Source organism: Gracilinanus agilis, chromosome 3 (assembly GCF_016433145.1).
Source record: "Gracilinanus agilis isolate LMUSP501 chromosome 3, AgileGrace, whole genome shotgun sequence".
NCBI lineage: Eukaryota > Metazoa > Chordata > Mammalia > Didelphimorphia > Didelphidae > Gracilinanus > Gracilinanus agilis.
In genome coordinates, this window is record NC_058132.1 from 563702017 (window position 1) to 563727735 (window position 25719).

General features: G+C 33.0%; 1 protein-coding gene across 1 annotated transcript in view; it reads left to right on the forward strand.

Annotated features, from left to right (window-relative positions):
* Positions 1-25719, forward strand: part of DACH1 (dachshund family transcription factor 1) — a gene marked incomplete at its 5' end in the record, with an annotated part of 484059 nt that overhangs the window by 453250 nt on the left and 5090 nt on the right. The window contains 2 exons of the mRNA XM_044669366.1: positions 12620-12771; positions 21776-21923. Coding sequence (XP_044525301.1) covers positions 12620-12771; positions 21776-21923 — 300 coding nt within the window. The remainder of the gene's footprint in view (positions 1-12619; positions 12772-21775; positions 21924-25719) is intronic.

The following is a 25719-nucleotide window of genomic DNA, read 5'->3' on the forward strand; positions in this document are numbered from 1 at the left end:
TCTCTCTCTCTCTCTCTTTCTCCCTCCCCCCTGTCTCTCCCCCTCTCTGTCTCTCTCTACCTGTCTCTACCTCTCTATCTATCTGCAAAACAATAAGGGCATAGTTATCAAGGGATGGAAGTTTCCTGATATTTTTCTCTGGACTTTTTTCTGTTCTTTTCTTTGTAATATGTATGTGTATACTCAGGAATTCTCATTTTTATGTGCGTATATATAGTATGTTTATATTACACATATGCACAGACACATAAATATCACAATTATGTATGCATACATATGTATAATTGCTGCTCAGTTATTTTCAGTCCTAGCTAACTTTTGTGACCTTAGTCGAAGTTTTCTTAGCAATGATATCAGAGTGGTTTGCCATTTCCTTTTACAGATGAGGAAATTGAGGCAAACAGGGTTAAATGACTTGACCAGGGTCATACAGCTAAGTATCTACAGCTGCATTTGAACCCAGCTCTTCTTGATTCCAGTCTCAGTGCTATATCCACTGTACCAACTAGGCTATCCCTACACGGACATACATAGATATGAATAATTTACTTTAATGACTCTATTTTCTTTCTTTTATTTGTCTCAATATTTTTGATATTCTATTCCTGCCAAATAATAATCCCTAAAACACTCCCCTAGAAGACTTGTTTTTAGGTGACATTGATATTTCGATGAATCCTTGAAAAAAAATTGATTACTAAAAAAGTCTTAAATTATGTCAGTCTCTCCATCATGACAATAAGAATATCATGAAATTCTTTGTATTGATATTCTGTTTAGGCATTCTATATTTATCTTATCACACAATCCTTAAGTGACCTCAAACAAGTCAATTAACATTTCCCTAATTTAGTTTCATTTGTATAATGTGAATAATAACAGGACTTACCTCACAGTGTTGTCTGTAGAATCTGATGAAGTAATGTGTGTGAGGCATATTGCAAATCTAGTGGTATATCAAAGTAAGTTATTAATATAGTTTTATTATAGTTATTTAAATTGATTATGTAAATTATCATTATGATTATTTTTGTGATGGTGCTTATTTAAGTCTAATATTGCCATCTTCTAATGATCAAGTAGTTCTTTTATAAGAGAAAAAGAAAGAAATATGATGTGATCTCTTCATGATGAAGTGATATGACCTTTTACTGATCACAATTTCTCTTTGCAGCTATTCACATTTGGCCCTTTTATTAATACGTTGAATAATTTCCCCCAGAATAAAAGTCAAATTCAATAGCCAGTATTTTGAATAATCAATCATTTCTTTTTTTATAACAACATTTGTCAATATTCAGATCTGTTTCATCCTCTATAATTTTTTTAGAGATTGCCAACTTGGTCACTTAGGTATGACATTCATCCTTTCTTTCATTTTCATGATCAATCAATCAGTAATAATTTAAGAACCTACTATGTGTCAGATACTGTGATAAATACTACTAATACAAAGATAGTGTTTGCTTTCAAAGAGTCACATGTATGAAATGTATTTTGTCTAGTTTTCATGGTTTGAACTCATTGAAGGTAGAAGATACATAATGTCCTTATGAAAAATTTCAACTCAGTTTTACTTTTAATAAACACTACCATTTTTTCTTGGGAGAGATAGAAAGAAGCAAAAATATGAATCATATATCACTACCTCTTTTCCATCTTATTTTATTACCCCATACTCCCTAAGTGTCAGTACAATCTTTTTGTTCATCTTTCTCTATAGACAGACAGACAAACAGACAGACATGTACACACACACACAAATGCACAATTTTCTTGGTCATTGTAGTATCGTAAGTTTATCTGGGGCTCATATCTTTAGTCAATTAGTATATTCCTGGCTACCTTGAAATTTTCCTTATAACTAGGAGATATAATTTTGGATAGCATAGCTTATTTCTATAATTTGCTTGAATGCACAAGGGGAAATAAAGTAGAGAAGTTCTTTTTAGAATCCCATATATTTTCCCTATAGGCTTATAAGAGTATCTCCGATGCCACTGTATGCCAATGAGATCGTTATTAAAATTTATTAAAAGTAAGCTAGATCTAGCTTAATGTTAAATCTCCTAATTTTTTAAAATATATTTCATGTTTTGGTTAGATTCTGGTAAAAGGAATAGTGAAATGTTCTGTTTTATTTATTTGGCAATAGGTCCTCCTAACCCTAGGCAAAAGAGCTTTCCTAGTCACGATTCTCACATGATTTTAGTTGGTGTTATAGGACCAAACCGAGCCAAGCAAGAGTGATGACAATAGACCAGATTTTCAAGCTATTGAACTCTATGAGGATTCCCAGAGAGATCTATGGGGTGAAAATCTGTCGTAACAGCAATTATCCTTCTTAGTCCCCTTTACTTTCTCTTTATAGTAAATTAGAGTAAAAATAATTTGGGAAAACATACACATACACACCTCCTGGATTTATGTGACACTTTTCCCCCAACCTCCTCAAAGTACATTTTAGAAATGTATTTTTGGCAAATGTAAATTTAAGTAAATTGGCCAAGGTCATAACACAATAACTGCAGAGTTATCAAGGGACTGCAGTTTCCTGCTTTTTCCACCATCCATGAAATAATAAAAAAAAAACACGTCTTAAAAAATCTTCTCCCCCCCCCCACTTTGAAAAGTAGTATTTACAATTAATATACTTTTTTAAAATGGTCTTTGTTGCCTGCGAAACGTATACATGTGCATTATTTCAGTTGCCAATTCTGTCTCTCTGGCCACATAAACAATATACTTTATAAGAACAGAGGCTTTTTTTTTTTAATCAGAGCTGAACCATCAGATTTTCTTTCTCTGCTGTGTAACATGATAAAGAAGTTATCTCTGGCCCCCAAACTAGTTCACTTTCTATGAGCAGGCACAGGCTGTAAAGTAGATTATTAAAGTACACAGAAATATAAAATTAGATCAGAAGTGATATTTTACTGTGAGGCCTTCTTTGGGCCTTATAAAAGGAGAAAGAGCTAACCTTGTTCTATTCCTGAAGCCTGAAGAAAGCCTCATAGCAGGCATATCACCTCTAATTAGGTTTCTGCTTTTGGGATGCATTTTATCAGCCCCCTTTCATTTATTTTTAATGATGTTATCACTAACAGACAAACAGTCCCTTAAGGAAACAAAACCAGTTTCTATATAAAGCACTGGTGTGCATGTCCTGAGTCAGTCATCTCAAAACACATGTTGAGTTTGTTTCCGTTGTGCCATTAGAACACTTAATGGCCCTACTGTGCAGATCTACAGAACATCAGGCCAGGAAACAGAATCAAGTTTGCAGCTTCCAATGGATGCCCTCTTTGTCAGCAATGAGTTAGAAATCTGCCAGGGCTTTGGAAAGCCAAAAAAGGTAGATTAAGTTGACTTTGTTAGGCTGCATATGCTCCTCAAGCTGTCCAATGCACATTAATGACTTTAAAGGACAAACAATAGTAAAAGTGACCCCAAATGCTCAGATGGAATGAGGACCATGTAGTCAGTACATCTGTCACTTGATAAGCATCACAGTTTGCCAAGTAGAGTTGAGAGGGAAGGGTGGTCCAACTCGTAGAGTCTTAGTAACTCCTCACTTTGTTCTGTGGCCAAAGATTGTTGCTGGGGACAGAAATGGGACTCAGAGGAGAATATGGTTTAGATTTATCCAAATATGCAAAAGGGACTGGTAGCAGGACTCTGTGAGGAAAGGATGTCTTGATGTTTTAGCTCCTGAAACTAAGAGCTTTATACACTGATGAGCCTCAGTTCTAATCAAGAGTGGCTTCTTATAGAAGTGCTACTCTTGGTAGCCTTTTCCTCTTACTTTGTATTTGCTCTATTTTTTTTGTATCTGCTTTTCTTTATGTCACATTGATTCCTCTTATAATGTTATAAGCTACTTGAGGGAAGAGATTGTTTTTGGTTTTATCTTTGTACTCTGAATCCCCAGCATGGTACTTATTAAATTGCTTGTTCAAACAATCTTTTCTTGTTATGCAAATGCCTAATAAATTCAAACATAAACATAACAATTACAAGGTAAGTTTTTGCATTGACCTGTGGACAAAATTTCAAAGTAATTTGTCTTTAGCACTATATTCCCTCTACCCACTTTTACTTTCTACAATTTCTTTACCTCTTTAGAAGAATATTCACCACTTGGGCATTCAGGGACTTTATGGCTACTTAGGGACTTCCTAGGCAACATCTTTGGAGCTTTCCTCACAATCTCTCCATTAAAAAATACAGATCATATGCCAAATTCAGTTAGGACTTTTTTATGTACCAGGGAACTGAGAGATAATTCTGTGCTTTGATGATAATGTAATAATGAATGTTAATGACATTCCTTCCAAAATTACATTTATACACAACAACTAGGTGGTACGATGGATGGAGAGCTGAATCTAGAATTTGGAGTCTAGAATTATTGTTGTTCACTTGTTTCGGTCATGTCTTATTCTTCATGAAATCATTTGGGATTTTTTTAGTCAAGATAACAGATTGGTTTGCCATTTCCTTCTCTACCACATCTTATAGATGTGGAGACTGAGGCAAATAATTTTAAGTGGCTTGTCCATGGTCAAAGAGTTAGTAAATATCTGAGGTCAGAATTGAACTCAGGAAGATGGGATTTCCTGACCTCAAGTGCAACACTCTATCCACCGAGTTCCCTTGGTACCTGGAAGATGGAGAAGTTGAATTCAAATTTCTCATTAAACAAGTATTATTGTATGATTCTGGGCAAGTCACTTGCTTTCTGTTTGCCTCAGTTTCTTCATTTGTAAAATGAATATAATAAAAGCACTGAACTTCAAGGGTTGTTCTGAAGATCAAATGAGAATTTAAAGTACTTAAGCACAACATAGAGTAAGTACTAAATAAATGTTAGCTGCTGTTATTATTATTCTCATAAAGTTCTTTATGACATTATTGCAATTACTTTGCAATGAGAAGTCACGTTCTGTTATTGTGTAGATCAATAGTATGTAGATCAGTAGTATCAATAGGATCAATTAGTATGGGAACTAAGTGATCTTTTGATGTGTCTAAAAACATGCCATGTGGACATTTGCTTACTCTGCTCAAGATTGTCTCTTTATGAATTTTCCTAAAAGTGGGAAGTCCTCAATTCCTTTGGAGTCTTCTAGTTGCGCTAGGCTTCATCTCATTGATTATGTTAGTCCATGTCATGTGTCTGTCTTTAAGAAAATAATTTCTCAACAACCAAATCAGTTTTGATGAGGCTGGCATGTCTTACGACTTTATTTGTTCAGATGGACCAAAAAGATGATGACCACAAAGAATTTGTTAATCTAGGTAGCAAAGCACTAGTCATCAAATATTGCATCAAATATTTAAACCTCCCCCAATTTCAGAATTTTAAAGGACTTCAAGAAAATAAATCCTGCTTCAATCTCTTATAAAAACTCATAAGATTGTATAGCAACATTATCTTAATTTTAAAAAATATCAAACTAAAAAAAAATCAAACTCCTTAGTCAGATAAACTAAAATACGTGTATGCTTGTTCTTAAATCTTAGTCTATATTTATTATTTTATCTCTAAAGGGATAAAATAAAGTATAAAGCATATAAATGTTGGAAATGTAGGAAGGGACAGCTTATGAAGCTTTTAAATGCCAAATACAAGGCTTTATATTTGATTCTGTAGATGATAATGAACCATTGCAGATCTTCGAAGGGGAGGGTCACAGGGACAGAGCTACATTTGAGAACTGACAAAGGATATTACCAATCATGGAACAAGAGCAATTAACAAGAGGATTTGGACAGAGGGACAGCTTGATGACTCACTGGATTGAGAGCAAGGTGTAGAGACAGGACGTCCTGGTTTCAAATGTGGCCTCAGACTCATTTCCTAGCTGTGTGACCCTGGGCAAGTCACTTAACCCCCATTGTCTAGCCCTTACAAATCCTCTGCCTTGGAGCCAATACATAGTTTTAATTCTAAGATGGAAGGTAAGTTCTGTGTTTTTTTTAAACCGTTACCTTTAAGCCACTACAGTAATACTTTCTCAGTTATATCAAATTTTTAGTATCCTTTCCTTACATGATCTATTTTGATCTCTGGACTTGTCCTCAGGAGACTGAGATTAATAGAATAGTTCACTTAGAGCTTGAAGTCTAGGCAACAAGCAACAAACAACAACCACTGAATGCTTATTATGTGCCAAGCTATTTTCTAAGCACTAAGAATGTAAATGTAAGCAGAAAGGCCTTCCCTGCCCTTAAGGATGTTATGATCTAATAAAGCTAGACAACACATAAAAGAAACTGAAAATGGAGGGGAAGAGAGGTGAAGGTACTTTGCTTTGGGGCATGATAGAAAAAATCTGAAGAGTGAGGAATGCAGCCTGGAGAGGAATAAACACAAGGTTGGAAGCGTTGAGGCTATCCAATCCAGAGCCCTCATTTATCAGATGGGGAAACTGAGGTATAGAGACCTGAAGTGACTTGGCCATGGCTCATAAAATTAGTAAATATCTGAAGGAGAATTTTACCTTTGGTCTTATTAATTCCTTTCTTGAAACTCCAAATGGGGTCATAAAGAGACTGAAAAACACAAGACTAAAAAACAACTGAACAATTGAACTTCTTGAATCCAAGTGTCCTAAAAATGCTGCTTTTTAGTCTTATACTATTTCTGATAGTTATTGCTTATATGACCATGGGCTAAAACCTTGATGAACTGTAATTTCCTTACCTTTAATGTAGGATAATAATGATAACAAGAATAATAATGACAATAATAATAATATATAGTTTACAAAGTTGTTGGGAAAGCTTTAATGAGATGATGTATATAAAAAGGACTTTGCAAACCTTAAAATTCTGTCAGTTATCTTCACAATAGCCAAGGGAAGTAAATAATAATAGTGTTACTTATTATAATTTATTTCTCAGAGGAGGAAACTGTCTTTCCCAGTGTCTCATGACAATGATGAGGTCATTAAAATGGCTCTTTGAGACCACTGACTAAATAATTTTTTAAAAATGATATGGTAGGGGTGTAGCTGGGTAGCTCAGTGGATTGAGAGCCAGGCCTAGAGATGGGAGGTCCTGGGTTCAAATGTGACCTCAGACACTTCCTAGCTGTGTGACCCTGGACAAGTCACTTAACCCCTTTTGCCTAGCCCCTACCACTTGTCTGCCTTAGAACCAATATACAATATTAATTCTAAGACAGACGATAAGGGTTATTTTAAAAAATGATATTGTAATCCTCCTAAACAATTAAATGTAGCTTTCAAAAGTACCTAATAGACTTCTAAGCAGCAGCCTTCATGATAATATAATAATAATCACTTCTGATTTATTTATCTTAAGACTCCAAGGAGTCTTTTTTGTTCGATTTCCTATTAGTGGCTGTGTTTCAGGTAACAGGGATATTTTGTAATTTATAATTGTTCTTTAAAAAAGGATAATTTATATGCCCTTAGTGGTTAATTCAAATAAGACATGAGAACAGATCATAGCCAATGATTTAGTTTGAAATTTTTACTTGTTACTCTATATATAACATTATCTGGATTTTTGATTATTCAGAATTGGTAATTAATGAAACTTTAAAATTTCTACCTATAACCTGAGACTGACAATTCCTCTTTCAAGCTCTAAGGAGCCCCCTGCTTATAGGACTATTGGCAAACAAAGAACATAGTAAGAAAATAGAAGTGTTCTTAAAGATAATGGAATGCAGTTCCCAAGCTTGCATGTAGAAGTCCCAGAGAAGATGAATTACTTACTCAAAGTCAATCCAGTCTTCTGGTCCTAGGCCATTGCCCATTTTTTGTGCTATAAAATCTGAATGATGTTGTATTGCATAAGAATTTAGGCTTGCTGGAAGTTTCCAAGATTCAAAGATTCTTCTAAAATGTAAATTCTTTTAGGTTTTGTTTCATGCTTGTGTCTATATATCCAGTATTAAATTTTCCATGAATTCTGAACTACTTGCGCCTTAGTGTTTACACCTCAGAAGTTAGCAAATCCTACAAATCTGAGCTTAAGTTTTTTAGTTTGATGACTGTCCAGATGTAAGAAACTGATAAAGTGTTAATATTGCAGATTAAATTTAAAAGGGTGTTTAGTGTTCATTTTCCCCTGGAGAATTGGTTATTAGGCATTTACCAGAATACTCCCTCACCTCTCATACAAACACAACTTCAAGGCCTCTGCTATTTTCTGTCTATGCAAATAACCCACAAGTCTCTTCCCCCAGGCTATTAACTTGAGCATCATTCCTGAAATTTTAGATATCATTGAACTTTTTTACTTTAATGTTCAGCTATTAACTCTAAATGTGACAAATCTGAAACCAAAACTCTCCTTCTACCTCCTACCAAAGCCCTGCTACAGCCTCTCTAAACTAGTTCTTCCTCTTGACTTCTTGTGTTTTTGTTGTTGTTGCCATTAATTTTATGGAGGTCACCTGATCTTGCAGGTCACTATAGATCACCAAATCTTTTCACTAAGCCAAGTATCATTTCTTTTTCAATGAAAGGAATGATGATGTAGTTGCAAAAGGAATATAAGGACCAAGCTAAGAGGCATGGGACAAGTCACAACTCCTCCATGTTCTAGTTTCATCTTTTGTAAAATATTTGGGTCCCATTTTTTTCTATAAAATGAAAAAATTTGGACCAAATCTCTTAGGTACCTTTATGCTACATAATATCATGATTCTTGCTTTGAAATATTGCTTCAGAATGACATTTTATTTCTTCAGGAATTATTCTATTATCTCATGTCTTGAGTATTTTAATTGCCACCTAATCGGTCTTTATTTCTAGTCTTCTCTTTGTCTAATTTCTCCCTAATACCACTAAGAGATTCTTTTCTACTTACAAAAAATAAATATTTATTGAGCTAGAACACGGCTTTCATCCTGATACTCATATGCTTATATAACTTCAACACACACCACTGCCAATGAGTATAGCCATAGTTAGGGAAAGATGACTGAACTTTGTCCCAGGGCACTGACAGCACTTAGTCATTCTATAGGATATTAACAACTGAGCTTAGCACTAATTGAGCAAGAACAGTTAAAATAAGAAACTACCTGTCAACTTTATTTCTCCTCCTTTCAATAGTTGCTATCACAATATTTGAGGGCCAGTTTCATGAAATTTGACCCAGGTAAATTTCATGAAATTTGCTTTAAGTATGAAAATTATTAGTTACAATATTGCAACAAAATAAAGTTGTCGCTATTTTTTTTTAAACCCTTACCTTCTGTCTTGGAGTCAATACTTTGTATTGGCTTCAAGGCAGAAGAGTGATGAGGGCTAAACATGAGGGTTGAGTGACTGGCCCAGAGTCACACAGCTAGGAAGTGTCTGAGGCCAGATTTGAACCTAGGACCTCCCGTCTCTAGGCCTGGCTCTCAATCCACTGGGCCACTCAGCTTCCCCTGTTGCTATTTTTAAAACAAATCATTAGCTTGGTAAGGACTACCAATTTGGATTTCCAATATAGTTTTCCAACGAGATCTCTCATTTCTTTCCAATATTAAATTTATCTTCTTACCAAAGTGATCTCTTCACTGTCTATGAAATATGCCTTTTAATGCTATCTCTAGGATTTTCTCAAATTTTTGCAACTCTTTCACTTCTTGACATACTACTTTTCTTTTTCCATCTGTTTAAATCTTCTCTTTCAACACTCAGCTCTAACCACTCTTCTTCCTAAAACATTTTCTGACCTCTCCAGTACAGAGTAAACACTCCCTCTTCTGTATTTTTCTCTCACTTATCTGAAAAATAACTTGTTTCCGTAAGCCATATAGGAAAATAATCCTATGTATCAGTTATATACCTCTGTTTTGTCTCCATCACAAGTTAGTTAAGGAAAGAGATTGTGTATCACACACAAACACACACACACACACACATTTATGCACATACAGAGATCCAAGATGGAATCAGGGAAAGATTCCTCAATCAAAAATCAGGAGACCTGAGCTTAAATTTCAGCTCTGGCTACCAATGCAACAACAGTCCAGACCACATTATAATCTAGCTATAACTCAATTTCCTTATATGGAAAATGGGCATGACAATACATGTACTGCTTATTTCAACAGGCTTATTATGAAAAAAGTATTTTGTAAACCCTACTACTCTATAAAAATGGGTTCTTTTCTATTTATGGAGAAACATCAGGGCATAATAGTTAGAAATTTGTTCTCAGTGCTATGAAAACCTTGTTTCATGACCTACCTCTGACATAACCTAGTTGTTTGACCCTGAGCAAATCAATGAATTTCTTAATACTCCAGATTCTTTAAAACTGTCAAGAGTCTTTGTTGACCTGCATCTATGGAGGGAGTTTTCTTTCCCAATGGTCCCCTATACCACTGAAACCATGAATTCTGTCTCTTAATCAATTATTTGCAACACTCTAATATCTGATATAGTGCTATACATGCAGTAGGTACTCAGTGAATATTCACTGATTGGTTCATTAAAAAGATGAATTCATAACACGTATTAGCCATATTTACTGGTCACTCAAATATTTACCACCCAGCAATATCTTATATAAAGCTTTTTTAAAATTCATTTAATTTTACATTTATATTTAGCTTTTTTCACTTTATTTGTTTCATAAGAAAGTGTTCTATTTTATAAACCAGATCTTAAACTGTTTGAGGGCAAGGACTGTGTCTTCTATATATCCCTGTATTTCCCATAGTACCCATTGCAATGCTATTATGTATGTGATAAGTACTTGAATATTTATTGAATGAATGAGGATGCCTGTGATATTAGTTAAACTTTTGGGATAACAAATGCCTAAGTAAAAAGTTTGTGGCCTGCTGAGGACAGGAGGGAATGATGTATGCTTGTGGTTAAATTGAAAATAAGATTATTGCTCATAGAAAATCAAACCACATTTTCTTAATCATTTGGTTTGCTAACACTTAATGGAGAAAGTGATCTAAAACTATTGTTCTTTTCTTAAACACTAATTTTTAGCAAACTTTTTTTAGCAAATGCTTTTGGGGAAAAGGATGTGAGAAGGAGCTAATCACTTTGCCATAAATGAGTAATTTATAACATTTAGGTAAATAGCATTCAAGATCTCCTGAATCACATCAACCACTGCACTGCCTTTACTATTTACACTACCCTTTATCACCTTAACCTTCTTCCCAGATATCTTTCATTTAGATTAAAAGTGTGATAATATGATAAAAGGGAAATAGTCAATCCCACTTCTGTTACTTTACTTTTTCCATCATGAAAAACTTGTTGCTTCTAATCATGAGTCATCATGGTAGGAGATGAGGGAGAGAAGTACCAGTGGGGGAAGGCTATGGTATATATGTATGTAGTATATAGGAAATGCTAAAAGAGAGGATATGGCATGTATACTAGCCTTTTCTGCTTCATAGTCTCCTTCTTTACCACTTGTTCCTGGTTATTATTTTCTTTTATTTTTAAAGTTGAACAGTTAGTAAATGGAAAAAGAAGAGACATGAGCAATGGATTTAACTTATATTAGTAGTACCATGGCATAAAGGGAATAAAGAAAGAAACTGAATTTTTGTATTACTGACATGAAATGTATAATACTATTAGTAGTTTGCAAATGCATTGCCAAGATTCATTTTTCTGGGTTGAAATAGAAAATATTTATTTGAAAAATCATCTTTAGTAAAATGTAAGTATTTATTGCACGGGAAACTCTCAGAACTTTTTATCTTTCACACATGAATCTTCAACCAAGTTGACTTAGTAAGTATTAAAATGTTCTACCATTATAACTAAGCAGATTCTCAATCTAAAATATTTCATCTATGCCTTCTTAAAGCGATTAAATAGACCAAATTATTAAGGAATATTGAATTAGAAGTTGTCCTCTATTTTCTATATTATGCTTTTGGAATTCCATATAATTTATTGTCTTTTTTTTGCTCCCCCCAACTCTGATGGTATAAAAGAAAAACATGACTGGATATTTCGCTATAAAGTTGAGTCAGTGATGAAAAAAGGTGTTTATGTTTGGAAGAATTTTACTTGTTCATGACTGTAATTATAATTTTAAGTAGGTCTCTTTAATCTTGACTATTGATTTTATTTTTCAGTTAAAATTATGAAGGAAATTCTAGTTTTATACTACTTATAGATTCTTTAAGGTAATATTTGAATCTGTCACTGAAGGAAAGTGTTAATTGCATTGGATATTTACTAATATAAAAGACTCTTCTTATATCAAGTATATGTAATGCCAGAAAATATTCTATTGTCAATCCAAATAGAAAACACACTAAAATGAGATAATTGGGAAGGTGCCCATAAAGACAGCCTGAATATATTATCACAAGTATATGTGAGATAATATTTGTTTTAAAAAGATTCTATGGCACTGTAAACTCAGTCTCATTAGAGACTGCATTTAAAAGGCTTATAAAGTTACTCATTAATGTTATCTTGTTGTATCTCCACAGCTTTTTCATTAAAGAAAATTCAGCAGAAAGCATTTTCTCCTGATAGCAGGAACCAATTTGCAATAAATGTTCTGGAAACCACTAGGGAAGCCATTACTGAGGTCTAATAAAAACAGACAAGCGTAACTTGTTCTATATTTTTGTTTCAATCACATACAGATGAGACCCCGCTCTCCACACCAACCACAAGAGACAGCCTTGACAAACTTTCTCTTACTGGGCATGGGCAACCGCTACCTCCAGGTTTTCCATCTCCTTTTCTATTCCCTGATGGATTGTCCTCCATCGAGACCCTTCTGACTAACATCCAGGTAGGCCTTTCTACCAGTCAATGTAAAGGAACATAAAAGACTTGGTTGTAGATTTGTCTAAATTAATATAAACTATTCCAGCTTAATCCATTCACGAGATTATTTGAATTAACTAATTTATGGAAACCTCTTGCAGCAATTTAGATTTTAAAAGGAGCTGCGCTAATCAAATGGGTTTAGAAACACTCAGATACAGTACATAAAATATAGATTGTATATTAAACCATAATAGAGACTTAGATGAAAGTGACATGGGCATTTTTCAAATCATTCTGCCTAAATGCTCTTTTTATTACAGGCTAATGGAATGAGTCTAACTGTTTAAATTTGTCTGATTTACTAAAAAAGAGCAAACCATTTCTAATAAATATTTAGTTATTTTAAACTGCTAGACTTTCTCTGAGGAAATGATATGTTTAGCTCTTTGAAATGTGTCTAATATAAAGGATTCCACAAAGATCTCCTCTTTCTCAAATAATCTTGTTTCAGCTAACATTCTCTTTAAAGAATGAACTTCAAAGAGTAATACCAAACTTTCTACAGATTTCCGATGCAGTATTCAGGATGTGTATTTTATGTACAGTACAAAATGACTCAAAAATAGTCAGGATTTACAATAACATATAGCATGAGGCCAAGATAAGAAGAGTGTTTGGAATATAAGAAAGCATGATTTTTTTAGCCCACACATGTAGTGATCATGTGGTCAACAGATGGGGTTTGGGCTACAAAACTGCTTAGTGTCTGGAGCATTAAAAAAAAATGGGTATGTGGGAAAGGATGATGCGGATTCCTTGTCTTAACTTTAACATTCCATTCCTAAAGTGAGATTTTTCATTATGCTTATACTACTACACTAAATTTTCTCCCAATGGAAATATAATTAATTTTATTTACCTCTCTAAGGACAGCACAGAAGCACTTTAGAATGTAAAATATCTCTTTCTCTATTAATGTAGCATTTCTAATATTAAAGTAATTAGAATTTCCAGGACTGTTTTAAATTGTAGAGTTTTACATCTCAGCATACAAAAAAATTAAATAAATCTATGAATAAATAAACCCCACCCAATGTTATTTGTAGTCACATATTTGTTTTGACTAACATTTTTTTCTAATCTGATTTAAAAAAAAGACAAATCATTTTCTGTTCTGTAAATTTTTCCCCTATTGAATTCTATCTTATAATTTTCAAAGTAGATTTTTCCCCCCAGACTTTTAAATTAGCATTAAAAAGATCTAAAAAAAGTAGTTTCCATTTTTATTTTTAATCGATTTGGAAACAATTATAAACCAAGCACCCTTTTCCCCTTCAAATGTAAAACATTTAATTATCCTTCTTTAACTAGCTGTTGGTATATGGATACAACTAACTAAACCCACATCAACAAAGCATGTTGGAATTTAATTTCAGGTTCAGAAACTATAGCCTTTCTGGATTTCATCAATTTAAACCAGCTGCATATTCTCTCTACATATGGACTTTCTCATACTGTGTTATTATCATATCTCTCAAGCTAAACGGGGGTCAAGGCTGGGGCTTTAGGGTGAACTACCCCTTCACCCTCCTCCTCTTCTCTGCCCCTCCCCCCAAACAAAATCAAACAAAACCTAATAGGAATGATGAGGGAGACATGTTACCCTCTAATTATATGTAAACATAGAATGTTTTTAGTTGGCACACATTTTTCAAAAAGAATAAGTTTACTTAAATCGAAGATAGCAATGTATTTAATTTTCTAACTAATCAAAATATTTGGTTATCTTACCCTTTCCCAACTGCAGCAAATGCATATCTCTACCCCCTCCAACTGTAGTATTAAACTCTTTGGTCAGGATAAATTTTTAAAAATTGCAAAAACCTGGGAATTACAAGTTTAGTTCAACTATGAGAAGGAGTATGAGAAATCAAAGTATTCCTGAAGGAAACAATTTAGAGGAAGTCATTTTGGCAAAAAAAAAAAAAAAAGAAGAAGAAGAAGAAGAAGAAGAAGAAGAATTAAAATTGAATGTTTCATTTTAAAATCTCTTGCCTGAATAAATCCTCCTATATCTGTGTGTTTAAAGGTAATGATAATAACAGTAATCATCATTATAATCAAAATAATTTCACACTGACAGAGCACTTTAAGATTTAAAGAGGGCTCTCTTTACAACAAATTTATTGGATGAGTAGGTTTGAAAGATTCTTCATTCCCTGATGCAAATGAATAAAAGACTTGAACACAGGTCTTGTGATCTGGAATTTTGTATGCCTACCACAATAGGGTTAAAACCTAGCGTAATATTTCTGATGATGATTTCTGTATAAAAATATTTTAAAGGATTGCATTTTTCCCCTAACAGTGGCCCCAGAGAAGTTTCAAAAGCTCATAGATGTGTGCATTTTTATTCTTTATGCCATTTATTAAGATCCAACAATGTCCTAGGTAGAGTACAGATTCAGAGTTAAAACATGGTGCTGCTGGCCCACTGGGCATACTATATAAATGTGTTCACTATCCAAATTCTAATTTGGGTAATTACATTCTCTCTACCTCAATTTCCTTTGCAGTTTCAATTAGATATAATGGTGTTCTTTGCTTTCTATGTGAAAGCGTTTAACATACTTACTGTATGCTTGTTCTAAACTTTTTTCCATGCAAGAGAGCGAACCATGTTTTTAGTGATGAATAAAGCAAGATTTGAGATGAAGTACATTTAGATTCTTCAATGCAATAAAGCCTATTTATAAATGCAAAATTATTCAGAGCTTAAACTATTTTATTCTAAATTAAGCAATAGTCTACCAAATAGCTAGCTAAACAATGAAAGGCATTTAGTATTTATAATATTTAAGGTATTTGTATTTTTATGCATATAAAAATATCAGTATGTATGTACACCAAATGTGAGAGTAGTCATTAAATGCATTCCATTAGCACTATGAAGAACCAGCAGGCTATAGTGGATAGAGAGCCTGATTTGAAGTCAAGAAGATTTAGGTTTAAATGCCATATCTCCTAAAATGATATTTACTAGTTGTTTGGTCAAAATAAGTTTTGCTATCTTTGTAATGAGGAAGTAATTTATCAAATGAATTTCTCATGTAGAAAAAATTATAAACTTATTTGCATGTAGAATACTGCTAAAGATGACACTATGATCAATACTGAATTTTATGGTAATAATTTTATAAATGTGAACTCTAAATTAGATTTGGTTTTTCTGGGAATCTCTATATATGTTATATATATTTAAGATTATATGAAAAGGAGTAGAGAATTCCAACTAAACTGATCCTTAACTTCTAATTTAATCAATAACTATTATTAAATAAGTAATCTGGACAAAGCTACCAACTCCATAAAAAAATCTAATTTTCAAAAAATTAGATTTATTTCATTTGAAAAGTTTACTTGATAGACTGAGAAATATTACCTTTTAGTATGAGTTCACTCAGTGATGTAAGAATTCTGGTTTCAGTGAATTGGAAGTGATACCTACTAATTTTATCTGCCATAACTTACCACATTAACAGGAATTGATATATACCAATCTGGACTTCTGTGTTACTCATTATAGACCATAATTAATTCTGCTAGCGAAATTAGTCTCAACTATAATTTATTATGTGTTTATTATATACCATTCTATGAACTAAGTGTAGAGAATACAAAAGAAAAGAAAAAATAGAGAAACCAAACAACATAACTCCCTAAATTAAAATAATAATAATAAACAAGTACATTTATTAGGTTTTTGCTCTCAAAATATATACACACATATATGTTTATATATGCTTATTCATATGTGTATAAATATATAGATAAATAAATGGATAACATAGAATATATGAGACATTGGCCTCACGTGGAAGGTACTGAGTAAATATGACCAGGGAAGATTTCTTGCATAAGGTTAGATTTTACCTGGTACTTCAAAGGACTTGGACTCAGTCCTAAATTTAAATCTGGCCTCAGAAACTTACTAGCTTTGGCCAAGTCCAATTGCTTTCTCTCTCTCAGTTTTATCATCTATAAAATAGGGATCAGAATAGTAGTTCCTAATTCATAGGGTTATTATGAAGATCAAATGATACAATATGTAAGTGATTTGTAAATCTTAATGCTCTAAATAAATACTAGTTCTTAAAACTAAATAAAACTGAGGACAGCTTAATGACTTAGTAGACTGAGAGCCAGACATAGAAATGGAAGGCTATGGGTTCAAATGTGACTATAGACACTTCCTAGTTGTGAGATCCTGGGCAAGTCACTTAACCTCCATTGCTTAGTTTTCTTTTGCCTTGGAACCAGTACACAGCATTGATTCTGAGACAATCAGTAAGGGTTAAAAAAAAACAACTAAATGAACAAAATTATGCAATAGGCTTGGTTGACTATCTTGTTGGCAAAGCCAAGCTACCAAAAATCTGGATTAAATTTGTTAAGCCTACTTCTAATGAATGTAAAAAAGCAAGTTGTCCAAAATCACATTGGAGGTAAATATAAAAAGTAGGATTCAAGTGTAGATCCTTTAACTCTGTACTCTAAATATTATACCACTCTACCTCATTCAATCTATAAACCTTTTTTTTAGATTTTTTAAAAAAGGCATGAACTTTAGTATTACAAAGGAGACTAATTAAGTATACTGAAGTATAATTATCAAAATATTGAAGTAAAAAGTTAATGGATAGCATTTTCAAACATTTTAGTTGTGGATTTAGATGAACTTTTTCTTGTTTAAATTCACATCTATCTTGATGATATCTGTATATGAAGTTATAACTATAAAATGTTAATTCCTATATACATGTTAATTTAAATAATAATGAAGCATGAGAAATTAAATATAATGGGAGCTAGACTATAAAGTTCTAAACTGGGATATTTCAAATGGTTAGATAATTTTCAAGTTATGTTTGTCGAGCCAACTGCACAGGGAAGTCTGTAGAGTCCCGATATCCTTTATTTTTATATTTTATGTGGGAGGAGCAGGACTGTAAAAAGTATTCAGAGGTGACCTCAAATACCCATATTCCAATGATTGCTTAATGTAGTGGAAAGTATAGTTCCATCCTTCCCAATGCCTGGACCAAAAAATAATATATAGTAACATCCTGTCCTATATATTTCTGACTTAACATGGGAAGCAATGCATGAAAGTGTTTCCCAGTTGATGATTCCCTCATGTAGCAGCTATTGGAAAACTTCACATTTACTTTAAGATGAACATATATTTGCTCCTATTACAAGAGTTTATGAAGAAAAACCCAGCTTGATGCTTTTGAGTCTCTGTTTTCCCCTTCTGCTATTTAAAAGATATATTGGGTGGGAGATCCACAGAATATTCCTTCTCCATTTTATTTCCTAGGAAATCTAATGCTTAAGAAAAGAGTAGTATACCAGCAAGTGGAAATTCAATTTAATACAACAAATATTTATTAAATGCCTTCTTTTGTTTAAAGCTACTCTGTTAGGCATAGGAATAAAAAGTCAAAAATAAAATCGCCCCTGTCCTCAGGGAGCTTAACAGCATTGGCTTGTGTTCTAGCCCCAGCTTATCCACAAAGTTCTTTGGTCAAATCACTTACCAGCACTGAATCTCTGATTCCTCCTTTGTCAAATGACAAACTTACCATAATGAATTGAACATAGAAGACACCTGGTGAATGTAAAATTGAAATGAATTGAAGGTATGGACTAGATCAGGGGTTCGTAACGTTTTTGAGGGGCATATATCATGGACCTTTTGCCAGATTCTTCTTAGAATAACATTCTTAGATAATTCTTAAAATAACGTTCTTAAATAATTGAGAGAAAAAACAAAATTTCTTTTGAAAAATTAGTAAATATGAAGATGTACTATTTCCCCCCATTTTAGGTTCTCAGAAACCCTGAAATATATCCTTAGATTCCTTAGTCTGCAGACCACAAGGTTAAGATCCCTTGCTTAGATGATCTTAGACCTTTCTGCCTCTAACAATTCTTTGATTTTAGGAAGAAGATTTCTTATAAGTTATATACAGATTGTAAAGTCTGATCATTTTTCACATACAATTCTCATATCTAATTCTAATGAAGACTTGTTTTAAATAGATACACAAACTTCTCATTCATATACTATTATAATTTTAAAATTGCATTAAGAGCTGCCTTTATACCAATAATCTGACTAACCTTTTACCCACCAAATATTTTCTAGATTGGCAAAATGATTGTGAAGTTGCCAATTATATTCAGAAGATACAAACACATGAACCAAACAAAGCTGAACAATGCATTCTATCTCTGGGATGTGATGAAAATAATTAATCCCCAAAATATCAATCATCTTAGAAAACAAGAAAATCTGTATATTTATGACTGTCTTTATGCTTTACCCAAAGAGGACAAATTGGAGGCCAATCAAATATAGTCTCTCTTCCTATCACTCTGCCATAAACTATATTAAAAACAAATCAAGAATGTGGATTTTCAGCATAATTATCATTATGTAACTTCCAAATCACCAGAACTTACCTCCCCTTGTGGGAGATATATCCGTTTTGTTAACATCCTACTTTGTGCTGTATTTCACATTGTCATTGGCAGCATATTGACTTAATATCCAGCTAGAGGATTAGGCACTGCCTAGCCAAATAAGACCTAGCATTTAGTGTGATCTTTTTGCAGATGATCTACCTGGAGAATATACAAGGAGTTTATACAGATCTGAAATTACTATTATCACTGATGGCTAAGAAGTGTCCTAATGATTTGTAGATATCATGAATAGTACTCAATATTGCTTTCCCAGCACCCTGCTGCATTGAAAATAGCTTACAATTCAATCAGTTTTCAGTCTTTTTTTGCAGTAGGTCTGTCACTGGCAATAACACCCCTTTGCATATGCATCAGCTTGGCTCTACTGCAGATTTTTGTTCACATCGGACTCCTACTGATGTGCACTGATTTAACATCTAAAAATGAAACTTAATTTTATATAGCTTATAAGGAGTCCCTAGAGGGTCTTGTATCCTAAAAGCTAATATTTTTCAGACATAATCAGCAGGAATAGGTAATGGATTACCATTAGCTACATTAGCAGAAACGTAACAAAAGGAAATAGCTTCAAGATGCGATATGCTTTTAACAACTTTGTACTTTACAATGATATGTAATATAAAATTACACAAATCAGTGTTGCAGTTTCACATCATTCCCCATGTTTATTCATAATGATTGTTTCTTATTTAAAGAACACCAAAATATTGTGTTTTGTCAGCCAAGGACAATAATAGTTTAATAGTAATTTATTTTAAACAGCTACTGATAATATAACCAATCAACACATTAAGTGGTGCCAACATTGGCATCTTGCTAAATAATCTCTAGACATTGCACAGAGAGTACATCTTTCAAAGATAAGTCAACAAGAGCAATCAGAGCAGAAAATTAGAATTTGGTATCTTAGAATTAAAATACAGCTAAACTAAAGTTTTAATTGGGGTGATCTAAAAGGGCACTTGATGTAATGATATCTTTCATTTGTTACTAATTGTTTGTTCCCGATGAAGAAGAAACATATATTTGAATGTTGCTGAATTAAGTAAAGATGGCAATGGTATTAGCACCTAGGTTTTATAGTTAAAATATTATGGATTAGGAGAAGGGTTAAATGAAACAGATAAACCCTTTTCCAACCTGTTTTATGACAGAACCATTTTTTCCACCTTTTACTGTGGAAAGTCCATGAATTGGGAAAGGTACATATTAAATAATTTCTCTGTGCTTAAAAAAACATAAAAATGGCATAAAAAGTTGTATATACAAGAAATGCAAAGTTTATTTGTCTCATGATAGCTTCACAGAAAGACGAATCAATCTACCAACTTCTTTAGCTTGAAATAAAGGAGGATTGTTTTACTTTGAATCAGAACTTTCCTTTTTTAGTTTTGATTTTGATGGAACATACACTTCATCCTATTTACAATACAGGAAATGGAATCAGTCTAGCCCTATGTTTGTTGGCTTTTTGCATAGTATAGAAATTATTATTTAAATTCATTACTGAAGTTTTTAATATATTTAGCCTCAGAGAACAAAACAATTTGGAAGTCATCATATCCTAAGATTTGAGAGCTAAAATGAGCTTCCAAGATGAAGGGGTACCTTTCTTACTTTTTGGATGAAGAAGTGGTTAAAAAAAAACAATACAACACTTCTAATCTGAAGTTCAGTATTCTTTTAATTAAACTGTACTGGGCAGTGATGAAGATGTTTACTTTCAGGAATTACAATGTAGTTCTCCCCTTAAAAATTGAAGTGCAATCATTTAAGCTGTGCCCTTAAAGTTACAAAAGTGGACATTCAAATTCCTCTATAAGTGCCTTTTAAATTCTGTATAGATAAGCATCTTATAAGACCCATTTCCAAAAAGCAATCCATGACTTAAATGGCCACTCAACGTATTCCCTAGATCTTTTAATACAGCTTTATTTTATTTCTATTTAAAAATCACCCTGTATTAGATAACTGGTTTCTGCCTAATTCTTGTGGATGGTAACAAATGCAAAGCAATTTGCAAGCCCCAATGCACTACATAAATTCCAGGTTATCATTATTATTATATTTGAATAGATGCTCAATACTTCATCTACTAAATTTAGTTTTTTATCTTTTCATTTTATTAGTACAACATAATCATCTAATGAATGATTCCCAAGGCATGCCTCTTAATGTTAAAACTTAAGAAATATTTTCATTGACATTTTTGATACTGAAATCCTGTGAGTGGAAGCAGCCTTACCTATGACACCTTAAAGTTTGTTCTGGTAAAACGTGTTAACGATTGCTGGAAGGCTTGTTTTTCAGTGAGAGTATATTTTCCAACATTCACTGCCCCAGTGGATGCCCAGAGTGTAATGTCAATGAAAGGTATTAATTAGCATGGTTGTTTCCAGGTAAAACACTTTATGAAATGAGAGAAACTGACTCTGCAGCTCAACATTAGAGTGATTGATTTTACGTTTAAACAGGGGCTCTTGAAGGTCGCCATAGATAATGCCAGAGCTCAAGAGAAACAAGTCCAACTGGAAAAAACAGAGCTGAAGATGGATTTCTTAAGGGAACGAGAACTAAGAGAAACTCTTGAAAAGCAGCTGGCTATGGAACAGAAGAATAGAGGTATGGCAGAGGTGCCAAACATCCCTAGTACATTTATTTCAAATGCATGACATAAAAATACTGCATTCTTCCCAATTGTATCTGTTATTAACACCATATTTTACAGGAGCATTTGAACTATAGGCTCCTTCTCTTTTTTTAGCCTACTGTTTTGATCTCTAAACTACATGATTTCTCCTTAGTCCACATCACAGGGTGTTAATATCTCTGAATTGTCTCATTAATCATGTAACTCTGATTGCTTATCCTGTTTTACTGATTCACACTGTTTGATATAAGAATGAGCTCTGATAATATGACAACCGTGAAGAATAACTTTCCATTCAGTCTGCATTCTCTTTTGAAAAATTTAAAGAGTTAAATATTTAAAGCCAAAAATTACTGTCTACTCAAGCAAAACAGATTCTCCAAGATATTTATCAATTGAAATGGAAGCCTGGTGAATTATCTCAAAACAAGGCCAAAAGTAAGAGAGTTCCTATTCTTTATCTGTATGCCTCCTCTTCAACCTTCCAAGGTCAAGAACACATTCCTAGCTAGAGCTCCTCTAGCTCCTTAGTGCATTATTTAACATTATTGAGAATCATAGTAAGGATTTGATTTTAATTCATTATGAAGTGCATCTAGATCCTCGAGGGATATTGATGTAGTTGATGTAGTACAGACCTTAGAATCAGGAATACCTGCATTCAAATCCTGCCTCTGATACTTAGAGCTGTATAATCATGGACAAGTAGGTAAATCTCTCTCAATCTGAGGCAACTACAACTTATCTTTTATGTTTAAAAATGCATTACAGTCTATACCTCTGAATATTCTAGGAAAGAAACCATGGATCCTTGAAATATTGGCAACATGTGGCAAAAAATGGCAAAATATGGCTTTAAAATGTCATTTTAATGTAATTATTGGCATTTTACATTGTGAATTCAAGAGCAATGCCCTCTTTGTTCTTTATGATCTTTCAACAGAACTAAATCTCATTGGGCAAATCTACTAAAATAAACATTAAGTTTTACACGCATGTTCAAAATATCAACTTCACAAATCTAAAATGGGTGAGGCATAGTGATTTGTTTAAAGAAAATAGTTTTGAGGCTTTTTAATGAATTAATAATAGGAGTTAACAGTTGGATATGACAACCAGAAAAGCTAAGGAGATTCTGACCTGCAATAAGAGAAGCATAACTTTCAGGAATAAGGCAGTGATGTTTCCTGCTTTATTCCATACTGTTCAGGACACACATCTGGAGTATTTTAGTTTTGAACACAACAGTTTAAGAGGGACTATGAAAAGCCACAGAATGTGCTGATCAGGCCAACCAGAATAGTAAAATATTTCAATGACATATTACACAAGGCTTATTTGAAGGAAATGGGGGATGTCTAGCTGGGAGGTAGACAGTTTGAGAGACATGATAACTATTTTTGAGTATTTGAAAGATATCATATAGAAGAGGAAAGGAGGTTATAAAAATCTATTTAGTTTGATTTTGGAACAGAAAGAAAATCTTCTAAATAGGAACTATTCACATGGATCAGAAAGAGAGATGCATATAAGATGAATATTTCAATGGATTAAAAACTGATTTGCCTGATTTATAATTTGATGTTCAGTTGGAAAGAAGTCTTTAAAGACATTCCTAGCATATCTGTCTTTGGAGTTTAACTTTTTTGGGGGGGTGTGTGACGGTATTAATGACTGGAATAAAAGCATAGAGAGTCTGATCAAATTAATTAGGAGAGATAAGTTAATATGTTGGATATTTGAGTCAAGATCTAAAACTACCTTGGCAAGCATTAATTGTTTGCTTTCAATTGGTCTTAGCCTAATAATATGAGATTTAATAGTAATACATTTAAAATTTTATACTTTTTAAGGAAATGAACATTTCATGTACAAGATGCAAAAGGCATGGCTATGTAACAGTTTATCTGAATCAAAAAAAAACAGTTTATCTGAATCAAAAAAAACAAACAAACAAGGGTTTTGTAGTATATTGAAAATTCAATATTAGCCAGTGGGTTGTTATATTGGACAAAAAAGCTAATTCCATCTTACTTAGCCTTCTCTGAGAATCATAGTAATATATGAGATTATATAGATTACATCCCAGTGGTGTGCTCGTCTGATCAGACCACATCTAGAACATTATATTCATTTCTGAGAGCTACGTTTCAGGAAAGCCAATGTTAAGCTGGAAAATATTAGCTATGATAGCAAAATGTGTTGAAGTTGTATCAAAAGAGATTTGTTTAAAGGACTTGGGATTTATTTTTTGACTATCATGGAAAATGGAAGACTCAAAGGGGCTCTGGTAGCTTCATGAGAGTCAATATTTGAAGAACTAGCATGTAGAAAAGGGACTTAATTTGTTCTGCCTCACCACCAGGAAGATAATTAGAACAATGAGTAGAAACTTTGGGGAGGTAAAAGTGGGTGTCTATGGAAAATGTTCCCAATAGAGGTATCTGAAAATGTAAAGGTCTACTTCAGGAGGTAGTGAGTTCTCCCTCATTGCAGATATTCAAACAAGGGATGAATGGACTGGGGACATCTGATGCTTTTCCAACTCTGAGACTTTCTGATTCCATGATATATATCATATTTTTAAAAGATATGAGCCCATTTAGACAGAAGCACTATGAAGTAAGCATACTATGACATTTTATTTTGACATGTGAAGTACTATTAAGATAAAAGACAAATGTAGAAAGCTCAGTTGAAGGAATGTTATGTGAACAGAAGCATTTTGCAATAGAATCCTACCTACAGTACTGCCTCTGATTAAAGCTCTACTTTTATTAGAAGAAATCTATTTTTTATAGGAACTCAGATCCAAGCTATTTAGACCTGAAAGAAGCAGCCACTTGAGAGAACTTCAGAATGTTCTTGGCTCATTCTAGTATTTATATCATGTTAAATTCCTCTAACCACTAGAGGGCAAAACAATCACATATCACTCCAAACATCTATGATTTAATTAATTGTGAAACAATAAATTGAAGGTAATAACTAGCAATGATTATTTATTAGTAATATGTCTATTGAAAATGTCTCATTACCCAGAAGTGTAGCTATGACTATCCCATTTGATTCAATTGGTGAATGGCCAGTAGTATGACTGTTTTTTGAGACTGTTAACAATAATTTCATTAGCATTGTTCCTTCCAGATGAATTATTTTGAAAGTAATTTCCCTTTTCTATGAGCTTTAGGCACCAGGACTTTGGGGGTTGGGCAACAGTTGGCATTTGAGATTGTGTCTTACAAATGCTTACTGACTTGACAAACTTTATTAGTTTAATTCAAGTCTTTTGTACTTATTGGCTCAAGAATAAGTTAGAAATCAGAATTTCTGTCTTTTATACATTTCATTTAATGAAGAACTTGATACAAACTGATTTCCTTAGATAAGTCTTCAGTGACAAAAGGGATATCTAAGTAGTTGATATCTTCACTATCTTAACTAAATGAATTTTTTAAATAGGCTATTGTTGAATATAGGATTAAACTTATTTACATTGCATACAGTAATGTGGTGGTAGTTGTTATTCTTCATGTCAAAAAGCCAGATTTTTTTTTACATATATACTTCCATCAATGAATAGATCCAGAAAAATCTAAAACATTTGTATTTCTCTAAAATGAAATTGCCAAGCATTTTGTCTAGCTAAGTCTTGGTTTTCTTTTTATCATTCCCCTAATTCTACATTCTGGAAATTTAGTCATACAAATATTTCAGATATCAGTCGCATCCTTTTAGATAACTAGAGTTGAACAATAACTATAAAAT